Here is a 12,602-nt window from a genome sequence, read left to right as displayed (position 1 = left end):
CGATTACAAAAATCCATGAACTGTGCTACGAATTGCTTTGACATCCATCGTATTCTCCAGATTTGGCACCCAGCGACCATTTCCTGTTCTCCGATCTCAAAAGTATGCTAGCTGGCAAGAAATTTTCGTTGAATCAAGTAGTGGTCGCCGATTCTGAGGCTTGTTTTCGGACAAAGGACAAGTCGTAGTAGAGAAATGGTATCAAAACGTCGGAGGATTGCTATAACTTGGCAAAAAAATGTGATTTAATATGGTTGGCCAGGGAATTTTCAATTGACCTGTTAGAATAAAGCTTACACCATTCAAAATAAAGTTCTTCGCACTGATTAAATTAAATTAATTACGATATACTGATGTATGTGTGTATATACATATTTACTCTCCGACGTTGCCTCTTTTGCTACAAACTTCGTGATCCCGTTTACAGTATAAAAAATCCAACTTGGGGAAAAACGAACATTAAGGTGTAATATAATTGTAAGACAGGCCATCTGTTATGCCTTTGCATCAAAATTTTTTTTCTCGTTCTCAGAAGACCAATCCATTGATCTGACCTGACTTAAGTTATCGGGGTTGTTACTTGATTATAGGATTAAGGGGTTACATGGATTTACTCGTTTCGAAAAATCGATCGTCTTATTACATTCTATAACACCTCTAGAATATTGTCCTAAATTTTCAGGTTGATCCGAGTATTAGTTTCGGAGATACAGCCTTCAGAACTTGTGCGCTCGAGGCCATCTAGGCTAAGTGCTCCATTTTTAAACCCGTTTTTCTCGAAACTGTGTTTTTGAAGTCGTTTGGCAAGATGTTTTGAGAATTAATCAACCGATCTTCTTGAAATTTTACACAGGTCTTTGAGATGCAATTCTTAAAAACTTGGTCGTAGGATTTTTTTTTTCGATTACAACTATTTGAAAAAAAGTCGCGAAATTTTCACTGAAATTTTCATTTGTTTGTAAAAATGTCTGCCAAAAATCCAATTTTCCGTTTTTGTTTTCCTTTGTCCAAGTTCTAAGTTGAGTAAGTAAGTCCTGCTGACGCGGTCGCATCTGTTTTCCGAGGGGTCACCGAAAATGACGTCACACTGCCCGAATTTAAAATACTTTTTTCCAAAAATTTCAGTATTTCTTTGTAAATAGTGTATGTTTGTAACAATCGAAAATTCTCATAAAATATTTAATTTTTTATATGAGAAAAAAATGTTGAAAAAAGGCTGTTTTTTACGCGGTGAAACCCATGTAACCCCTTAAGTTTTCAGAGTTCTTAATTGATTATAGGATTAGGGAATCGCTGAATCATTTTATTCAAATAAATCGATATTTCTTTACAGTAGTGTAAAAGGAGTTTTGGTAACTCGTTAGCGATTGAACGTTGGGGCAATAATTTCCGTGGTTATAACTCATAAGATTTGAATTGAAATATTTGTGAAATAATATTTCTTTAATTGCAGTCTTTATTGTTGTTTAAAAATAATTTATCTCACGCTTTTACTTTCTCTTTTTCCTTTTTGCAGGGGGTTGTTATACGAGAGGTGGACGACGGTGTACGCTGCGAACAATGCAAAACAAATTGTCCCGGCTTTGCAGCGCACGATTGGAGGTAAGCGCAACAACATGCCTACATAGATATAATATTTTAAGACTTTTTACATACACACACACATGCAGACACTGAGTGGCACTGAGTGAGTTCTGTTTATGCAAACTAAATCTAATAGAATTACTTGCGTTCACTTTGCCCTGTACATTAGTCTCCCACACTAGCCTGTATGCTCATAGGCGAGTATGCCTCATTTCACTTGCAGCCGCAGACACATACATACATACATCCATATACGAACACACTTGTCACATTCGAGTAAGAGCCTGCAACGTTTCGTCTAAACTGAGTGTTTCCATAACTTAATTTATGCCAACACTCAATTGACGTGAATAATTAAATATTGCACACAACACTTACAAAGATGGTATTTAAAAGTTGCGACTTCATAAGCTGACGCACACACTCACAAACAAATATAGTACATTAAGTATACATATGTATGTATATAGCATCAGGGAGCACATCATAAATGTTATACCCCCTTCTTTCGATGAGAAAATGGTTACTGCCTCAGCAGCCGGTTTTGAAGAGCTCTTGCACTATTAAATATCAAAATCTTCACAGCTTAACTAAATAAGGGGCACATAAATATGAAATTAAAATTTTGCTGCCGGTGCTTTGTGGAGGGCGTAGAATACCTGTGTAGATGAGGTGCTTCGTTGACAAGGGAGATATTTCAGAGATTACAAAATTTTAATGTGTAAAGGTCGTAGCAATGTTTTATGATTATTTTAAGAGCATGAACATATGTTAAAAGGAGAGGAGCTACTTATTGCTGGTTGACTTATAACGGGTGTCGTTTGGTTAAGCATGTGGTGTACAAAAAGAAAGGTTATGACCATGAATTTAGCCTTATTAGTTACTATAAAGATGAGGGTTTGCCATTATGCTTTATATATGATTTCTGGCAAGTAACCGCCGGAACTGGCTCTAAAAAATTCAAGAGGCCAAATTTTCAATAACTTTTTGCAGCTGCCGTATGTCAGCAATAATGGGCCGCATCTTCTAAGGCGTAAATCATCTTGGGCTTATAAGCGTAGACAAGCGAATTCACATAAACTGGCAGAAAAAGTCCAGCGGCGCTAAATCGCACGATCTTTGAGGCTACATCACATACCCGAGAGGCGAGATCGCGCTCGCCCAAATTTTACTATAGTACTTGGATTTTTTTCATTGGCTGACGTTTTACATGCAGGCAGCACCTTACCATATTGGAACCGAAGTTCAATCGACATTTAGTGTCGGCTTGTTTAGTCGAAGAGACCGAACCCATGTCGTCGCCTTCCTCGGACTCGACTCCTCGATAGCGACCCTCATTGACTGTCACATTTTGAATGGCGCTATTCTTGAAGAAATATGAACCAATGATTCCTTCTGCCTCTAAAGCACACTAAACAGTGACTTTTTGGCAGAAACCGATGGATATCAGGCCGAGCTATTCAAATACGAGAGTGAAAGGATGACAACGTGCATGCATCAGCTTCTTTGCAAGATTTGTGATGAAAAGACTGAAGCTCATCGTCAAAAAACTGATTGGATCTTGAAATCTACCACCGACCAGACCATCATCATGCGCCATACTTTGGAAAAAAACCCGTGAGAGGAAGATCCAGACACACCACCTCTTCGTCGATTTTAAAGTCGCATTTTACAACATGAAAAGGAGCTACCTCTATGCCGTTAAGTCTGAACTTGTTATCCCCGTTGACGCTGAGCAAAAAAAATCTCGGTCAGGATAGAGAAGGACCTCTCCGAGCCGTTCGATACCAAGTTATGTTTCAGACATGAAGGCTCCCTGCAGTGTAACTTCTTAAATCTTTTGCTGGATAAAATAATTCGAGCTGCAGAGCTTAATCGAGCCGGTGCAATTTTCTATAAGAGCGTATGGCTGCTGCCGCCGATGATGTTGATATCATTGGCCTCAATAACCGCGCCGTTAATTCTGCTTTCACCAGACTGGCTAATGAAGCCAAGCTTATGAATCTGGCTGTGAACGACGACAAGACTAAATATCTCCTGTCATCAAACAAATAGTCATCGCATTCGCGGCTTGGCTCGTACGTCACTGTTGACAGTCATAACTTTAAAGTCGGAGATAAATTCGTCTATCTTGGAACCCATATCAACACCAACAGCAATATCAGCCATGAAATCCTACGCAGACTCGTGCTAACAGGTGTTACCTTAGACTGAGTAGGCAACTGAAAAGTAAAGTCCTCTCTCAAAGAACAAAGACCAAACTCGACAAGTCCTTCATCATTCCCGGGAAGTGGAGGCATGGGCAATGACATCATCTGATGAGACGGTCTTAGGAGTGTTCGGGAGAAAGGTTTTGCAGAAAATGTATGGTGCTTTGTGTACTGGCAACTGCAAGTACCGCAGTCAATGGAGCGATTAGCTGTACTAGATATGCGGCGAAATTGGCAAAGAAGAATCAAGAGACAGTGGCTGCGCTAGTGGCAGGTCATGTTGTCCGGATGGAAGTGAGCACTTCAGCTTTGAAGGTTTTCCATTCAGTACCCGCGAGGGGAAGCAGAGGAAGAGGAAGACATGCACTCCGTTGGAGATATCAGTTGGAGAAGGACCTGGCTGCACTTGGTATCTCGAATTGGCGCCGAATAACGACAATACGACACATCTGACTGCATTTAACACGGCTATAAGTGCATAAGCCAGTTAAGAAGTAAAACCAATCGAAATCTAGTACCAGCTATCAAGACTAACTTCGAAAGAAGCATTTCCTCATTGACAACCACATGTTAAAAAAACACGGTTTACCTATGTGTGTATACCTCAGCGCTTGGTTGCTCTATGCATCGTTTTCTGCTAATTTGTTTTTTTATTACTTCCCTCTAGTTCAAATAACTTTTGAAAATAATTTGCAAAAGAGGTTATTCATAGTTTAAGAAGAAAACGTTATTAAACATTTGAATAGCGAACAAATTTTGCAGAGAACGTTTATTAACGTTTATCAAGAACGTTCTCTTGATTTTGTTTACGATATGCTTCGCAATATTAACATTTAGCCACCACTGTAAAGCTTTCTATGTAAAAGCTTTCGCTGCTTGACGTATGTTCATCGACAGATGCCGCTGTGAAACGCTCAGTATTTGTAGTCGCATGAGTCAGTATACTTAAGCCAATTACTTAATGCCTCAATTCAATATTTATAGTTTATTTATAATTTAAAGTAGGTACATATGTGTTTTGTGTTTGTTTTTATTAAGCAAATTACCTATAACAAGTAAGGACGGGCTAAGTTCGGTTGCAATCGAACTTTTTATAATCTTATAACAAGAATCAAAGCCAAGAAAATACCTTAAGGTGCAAAACGGATCGGAAAATTAAAATCATTATGCATATGTAGTATAAGGGAGTTGGGGGTTGTATCAAACCGATTTTATCTTTTATCTCGATAGTACATACCACATACTAATAATATGTTCTCTGAGGTTCACTAAGGTACCTCACACAGCCTTAACAATCATAAGGAGTAAAGTCACCCGGATGTTACATGTTTGTTATATGAAGGCTATTTCAAGTTTTCGTACAGTTTTATCCATTTTAGGCATAAAGCTATACTGCCATCTGTAAAACACGCTCCGCTTCATTTTCATTGAGATAACTCACATATTGGCCGATATATGCGGTATAAAGTCACCCCAAAGTTCGAAAATCTTTGGTTTTGGTATATGGTAGCTAAGGGAGTTTTGACTCGATTTAACCCATTATTGACACACAGACATAGCATTGTGAGGAAAGGATTCTCTTTGGATTCCAATTATATATCTCACATATTGACCAATATTTTTTCGGTCTAAAGTCATCCGTACAAGTTGATACTGGGGCACACGTATTCGGTACCCAGCGGCTTGAACAGTTTTGGTTCAATTTGGACAAACAAACACAAATGACTAAAGTGACTCAGCTCGTCAAGCTGATCGTTTAGCTTTATATTTTATAGTTTTTTATTTTACCCACTTCAAAATTCCTTATCAATCACCTTTGCGTGAGTACAGTGAATGAATTTCGACTGTTTTATTCGGCCAAAGAACTCTGAGTGTGGCAGATTTTACTTTTTGTGAAAGGAAATAACTAAATTTTCTAAATACAGCTAAGCAAGCATTAAATTCTCATTACCATAGATTGACGAATAAATTTGTTTCTTATTGCATGCGAAATAGTATTGGGTATATATTATATACACACATATGAAATTAGTATTTTTCACGGTGCCACAACTAATGAAAACTAAATTTAGCTGCCTTCACGTTCGGTATTTATCATGCCGCTGAATTATATCTGACATGAATTTGAGTAAATCAAGTAGCAGCTCAGCAGCACTGCTGCTAGCCATGTGCACGTGTGTGTGTGTGTTTGTATGTATGGCTGTGTGCCGTTTGGAAGCGGCAACAAATAAAAACCGCGTCAATAATTATGCGGCTAGTCGTACAATTAGTAATAGATCTGGTGCACATGGCGTATACGTATCCAAGCTAGAAATCATTGCTAATTTAAATTTATCGCTTGTCTTGTCGTCGCACATGCAAATCAATGGTGAATACCACACACTCACACATACGCCGTATGGGTGAGTAAATGCAGGTATTTACATATTTACCTGTGGGTGTTCATAATATTTATTTATTTTAGCGCTATAATTGCACGTGTGTTTGGAATTGCGAAAGAGTGCGAAATAAATGGAAAATAATTGAAGGAAAAATATAAAAAATAGACTAAAACGTTAAATAAAATAAATAACTGTTGTTTTAAAATTGCTATTCAGCCGAAGCGCGATTTAATGGTATGGAAATAGTAAAAGTTCATTTGCCCAATGCGGCTTATAAAAACAACTCTAAAATTATTGAAAATTGAAATTATTGAATAGCAAGAATTTTGATAGAATCGCATTTCCGTTTTTAAAATATTCCACTTTTCATTGCAAACAGCTTTGGCGTTAAATATGCGCACACACAATATGACTAATGAAGTTGAAATGAGTTTTAGAAATATACCTCTATGAATATCTATGGCAGATTGTTTTATGAAACAGTTTTTGCTTACAGTTCTTCTTCTTTACTACCGCTTACGCGATTATTGCCGAGTTAACAGCGCGTCAGTCGTTTCTTCTTTTCGCTATTTGGCCTCAATTCGAGATACCATCGGCAGACAGATCCTTTTCCACCTAATTTTTCCAACGTAATGGAGGTCTTCCTCTTCCTCTGCTTCCACCGGCGGGTACTAAATTAAAAACCTTCAAAGCTGGAGTATTCATCATCAATCAATAGAACTCCTTATTGACCGTCTGTCCTTCCCGAACTAATTCATGATGTACTAAACCATGAATATCGACAAAAACAATAAGCATCACCTTGATGGCTTTGGCGTGTTTTTTTAGTTTCGGTTGGTTTTTTCCCTCCATTTGGTGATTATTGACTTGTTTGCATGTCAAACTCATAAACCCATGTCTTATCGGCAGTTATAATGCTCTCCATAAATGTGAGATCGGAATTCGCACGATCAAGCATGTTCAAAAGGACCTGTTTACGGTACTCTTTTTGAAAAAAAAAACAGCTTTATCGAGACGAATCGAGCATGGACGTGTTTCATACCCAAACTAATCACCAAAATCATTCCGACGGACTCGCGAAAGATGTGCTGTCATATCTCTAACGCTTGCCTGATGATTTTCACGGACAGTCCCACCAACTTAGCAAATATATTTTTTTGAAACATTATTTATTTGGGAAATTTAATAACAATTTGTGGGTGAGGGTCCAAGTGTATACATACTACTGTGCCCAAAAAATAAGGTGACATTGTATTTATTTTGAAAGTTCTTTATTTATTCTACCAAATCAATTTCATCCCCTTCAAAGTAATCCCCTCCCGATGCAATGCACTTATGCCAACGGATTTTCCAATCTTCGAAACACTGGTTGTAGTCACTTTCCGGGATGGCCTTCAGTTCCGTCTTCGTTGCGGCTTGAATCTCCTCTATCGTATAAAAACGGTGTCCCCGGAGCGATCTTTTGAGCTTGGTGAACAGTCAGATGTCGCATGGCGCCAGATCAGGTGAATACGGTGGTTGCGGAACGATATGGGTTCAGGTTTTGGCGAAATGATCACGAATTACGAGGGCAGAATGGGATGATGCATTATCGTGGTGTAAAAACCAAGAATTATCTTTCCACAATTCCGGCCTTTTTAGGCGGATAGCGTTACGCAAACGACGCATAGCGTTCAAATAATATGCCTTGTTGATTGTTTGACCAATTGGAAGGAATTCATAATGCACAACACCACGATAATCGAAGAAAACAGTCAACATGACCTTGACGTTTGAGCGACTTTGGCGCGATTTTTCTGTTCTCGGCTCTCTTTTGGCACGATATTCGCTCAATTGATCGGTTGTTTCGGGGTCGTAAGCATAGATCCAAGTCTCATCGCCAGTTATAATGCGTTTCATGACACCCTGGTAGTCGGAAAGCATCGTTTCACACACTTCAACGCGACGCCTTTTTTCCAAAAAATGCAATGTTTTCGGTACCAGTCGAGATTTGACGCGCTTGAGGCCCAGTAGTATATTGTGACATTCGTAAAAAATATTTGTATCACCTCAAAATTAATTAGATTGCTAATTATTATTTATCTCAAATTATTTGAGCAATAAACAAATATATTCTAAAAATAATCCTTATTTCGGTTAATTATATTATTTTATAGCATGTTTTTGTTAGTAATTCGCTGAGTGGTTTTTGCATTCGGATAATCGCAAATCAAAATAAAATAAAATATAAAATTTGCCATCAATCAATAAAATCATCATTTAGTTAAAATACTGTAAACAATTTCGTAAGTAGGCGGAAAAGTGTTAGACAAGCTTTGAAATCTGTTCAAGTTGCTAATTTAATTTGAAATGCCTTGCAGTTTTTGTTTAATTAAATTTTAATTTGAGTTGAATGTTTTATTTCAGAATAATTAGAAATAAATTTGGAGCAACTACACCTAAATACTATAACTTATTTATTACGAATATTGTTGCTGTACGAATAACATCAAAATTTCAAAATGACATTTACGCAATTAAATTGCTCAACAACTCATTAACTCATAGGAATCAGAAATTTTCAGCATGCGAATTCGCTGTCTTTCGAACTGATGACCCAAGCATTGGTCAAAATTGTTTACAGTTGTTTATGTGAACATATTTCATATATACAGCATATATACAGCGGCGATTCTAGCAGCGCATACGCCGCAGAAATTGAAATACTATGTATTCATTTTATATCTAACACATTTGAATGAAAAATTTCCATTTCTTTGTTTTAAACATGAAAAGTCTGCTGATCTTACAGACGCCATAAATAATTTCCTACAATTCTGTTTTAATATTTTAATTTTCATATCGCAATCTGAATGACGTTAATTAAACGTGAGCAATATTTATTGTCTATTTTCATTTATAAACAACAACATTTGTAGGCAAACGGGACACCTTTTATGACCAATTAACGGCATTTATTGCAATACTAGAAAAGCGAATTATGAATAAGAATGACTGGCGAACAATTTAACGAGCTTGATGTATGCTTAAAGACTTTTCCAAGATCTCATGAATTTCCCGTGAGGTCATACCGGGTTTGCCAATAGGGATATGTTTCCTAAATGTGGTCTCAGACACTTTTAATACTGTATGTCATGATTTGTAATTTTATTTCATTGCATTCCGTAATGTTTACAATTACATTAACAACAATCTTTACAAATTATTCGATTTTATTAACAAAATAATCGTTCTCCAATTGCAACTTTTCGTGCGTCGAATTTTTGAAAATTTCAAGTTCACATTTTCTTTACATAATGTCCTAGTGCCAATAAGTCAAAACACAAGTCGAAGTAATGAAAATATTGCTGTCGTTCAGCCAAGTGTTTTTCAAGAGTCAAAACACAACCTGGCGGATTTTGAGAAAGGATTTGGGCTTGCATTCATATAAGATTGCTCTCACCCAACAACTGAAGCCATTGGACCACCGTAAATGTCGGAAATTTGCTGATTTTGACTTGAAACAACCATGACAATTTTTTTAAGAATATCATCTTCTCCGATGAGGCTCACTTTCATAAAAATGGTCAGGTAAATAAACCAAACTGCCGATTATGGTGCGAAGAAAATCTACAAATTTCATGAATAATCCCTATATTCACATAAATTGTTAGTTTGGTGTGGTTTTTGGTTTGGTGGAACCATAGGTCCATATTTCTTTCGAAATGAAGCTAGTGACACCGTTACTGTCATTAAAGACCGATGATAACCAACTTTTTATGGCCACAATTGGAGGTTCATCTTGACAACATCTGGTTCCAAAAAGACGGAGCTGTGTGCCATACAGCACCTGCAATAATTGAATTATTGCGAGAAAAGCTGGGGGATTTGATTATTTCAAGAAATTTTGACATTGAATGGCCACCAAGAGATATTCGTCTCAAATGCGTCAATTTTTCTTGTTTATATAGCCATTAAACCAGAAATGGTCCTCATCGCTGAACATAATTTGGCTCGAAAACGTTGTACCTTCTTGGAACTTTTCAAGAGACCATAGAGCGAGGCGATGTCGCTTGAGATGGTCGACCGGCTTCAGTTCTTGCACAACCTGTATTTTGTACGCTTTCAATTTAATATCTCGATGTAAAATGCGGCAAGTCGTTTCATACGTAAGTCCGAGTCGCTCCAAACAGCGCCGAATCGACTTCCTTCCTGCAAAATCTTAGCTACGGCTGCCATATTTTCTTCACTGCGTGTTGGACGTGATCTATTCTGTCGAATATTATTAAATTTTGAATGCAGGGTCTCAAGATGGGTGACGGTGTTGCGAATGTTATCTTCAGTAGGTAAATTATGCTGACCATAAGTCAATCCAAGCGCGTGAATCACATTTTTACGGAATGTAAAATTTCGTAGTAAAGTTGAACGATTAGAAAAAACACTTCTACTTGGATCACCCGTTACAATACTGATCTTTTTATGGCGCCAATAAATACGTGAAGCAAGTTTCATCAAACTATCTTTTGTCTTACACAGGTTACAGCTTGCACGGACAGACGGCGGACAACATCCTATATATTATAACCTTATACCTACCTCAATTAGTCTTAGGTGTTACGAAACAATCGCTGTGAACAAAACTACTTCTATTATATTCTCTATTGCAACATTTTGGAAAACCATCGGCTTCCACAGTGTGAACAAAGAAATATCATAAATCATAAAATAGATGTCCAAGCAACTTGAAGAAAGTAAAAATCCACTCTTCAATATTACTGTACATAATAATAGAAGCTGCTCTGCAATCGCTTTTGCAAATTATTCGTTAGACATTGTGACAAAAAAGCATCCGAAAATTGTAATTAAATTCCCGAGTAATTGATATTTCAAAAAAGTGTGCTTTGCTAAGTTGGTAGGACTGTCTTTAATTACTATGTCAAATATGAGTGCGATCTGTAAACCAATTTGTTTACAGCAGCTGCTTAAGTCGGTGCACCTCAGTAGTGCGTTGCCATTCTTACAATGAATAAAATATCGAACAAAGAATTTGTTTCAAATTTTGTATTTCTAACCAAATTTCGTATGCGGAATCGGTGCGCATATTGAAAAAGGCTTACGGTGATTCAGTTTTATCAAAAACACAAGTTTATCAGTGGTACAAAGCCTTCAAAGACGGTCGAAAGATCGTTGAAGACATGTCACGATCTGAACGACCATCGAAAATATTAAAAACGTGAAGGATATGGTGCTTGAAAATCGTCAGGCAAGTTTCAAAGAGATGGCAAGAGAGCTCGTGGACTGGAAAAACCGTTGGCATAAGTGTATTACATCTGGTGGGGATTACTTTGAAGGCGACAAAATAAATATTGATGAAGAATTAAATATTTTGCGTTCATTTACGATTTCCGGGTACTTTTTGTCGCAATGTAAAAGCAAGTAGAAAGTACTTTACTTGCCATATCTGACGGCACTTAAATGTTAGTCATCATTGCCGGGCAGACACAAAAGTAAATTAAGCTAAATACAGTAATTGAAAATGAATAGAATTATTTATTCGGAAAAGGTTACGTACTTTACAATGTATGTAATGTATATATGCATATACGTTTGAATTAGATATTACATATACTATGTAAAGTTATATTTAATGTCCTAGTTACTAAAAACAGTGTTCATGTTTCGATTATTTAATTTCTAAGCTTTGATATGACATACTCATCAAAAACAGTGCTCTCTATTTTTCTTGCTGAGTTCTGTTCTTTCTCCGTTTGTTTACATTCTTGTGCCTTCGCCGTTTGTAAGAGTGATTATTGAAATGTTTTCGTTATATGTCAGAAAAGTAAAGAAACAAAGCTACACGGATTTTGTGATGAACAGCTGATTGATATTTGACATATTTCAATATGTGGTACTTGAAGGAGAAGGCATGCTTACATACATATATTCGTATAGTTAAAATATTTAATAATGTATTTAAAATTGTTTTTGAGCTATTAAACCATTTAAACTCAAAAACAGTCGTTCTTCCCTTTCGCTGTTTGGCGCCAATTGGAGATTCCAAGTGTAGCTAGGTCCTGGGTGCCAGGCCACAGCGGAATCGCGGGTAACTGCAAAGCTGATGAGCTAGCAAGGAAAGGCACCCTAGAATCGTTATCGATAGGATGGGGACGGGTCGGTCTTCCCGCATCCTCCTGCGCTCTACTACTGGATAGCTGAGCCTCGCGGCTTCTTGGTCAACGCTGGGCCAGCGTTGGTACCTGCACGGTCGCAAAAGCCTTCTGGCCCAATATAGATCGCAAGAGATCTAATGATCTCTTTGCCCTCAGTAAGGCCAGTATCTCGTTAGTTATGGGGCTCTGCCCTATTGGCATACATGCTGTGAGACAGGGAATTCTACCGGACACCGCATACAGAACCTGTTTGGAAGAAGATGCGGTAGAAACTAGCC

At 37.5% G+C, this 12,602-nt stretch overlaps 1 protein-coding gene across 1 annotated transcript in view; it reads left to right on the top strand.

The window, feature by feature from the left end:
- LOC120776772 (four and a half LIM domains protein 2) overlaps positions 1-12,602 on the top strand; it is a 241,449-nt gene that overhangs the window by 79,739 nt on the left and 149,108 nt on the right. The window contains exon 3 of the mRNA XM_040107746.1: positions 1,517-1,602. Within this exon, the coding sequence (XP_039963680.1) occupies positions 1,517-1,602 (86 nt within the window). The remainder of the gene's footprint in view (positions 1-1,516; positions 1,603-12,602) is intronic.

The sequence above is a fragment of the Bactrocera tryoni genome, chromosome 5 (assembly GCF_016617805.1).
Source record: "Bactrocera tryoni isolate S06 chromosome 5, CSIRO_BtryS06_freeze2, whole genome shotgun sequence".
Taxonomy (NCBI): Eukaryota; Metazoa; Arthropoda; class Insecta; order Diptera; family Tephritidae; genus Bactrocera; species Bactrocera tryoni.
Note: the sequence above shows the minus strand (reverse complement) of the source record. Positions and strands in the feature narration are given on the sequence as shown.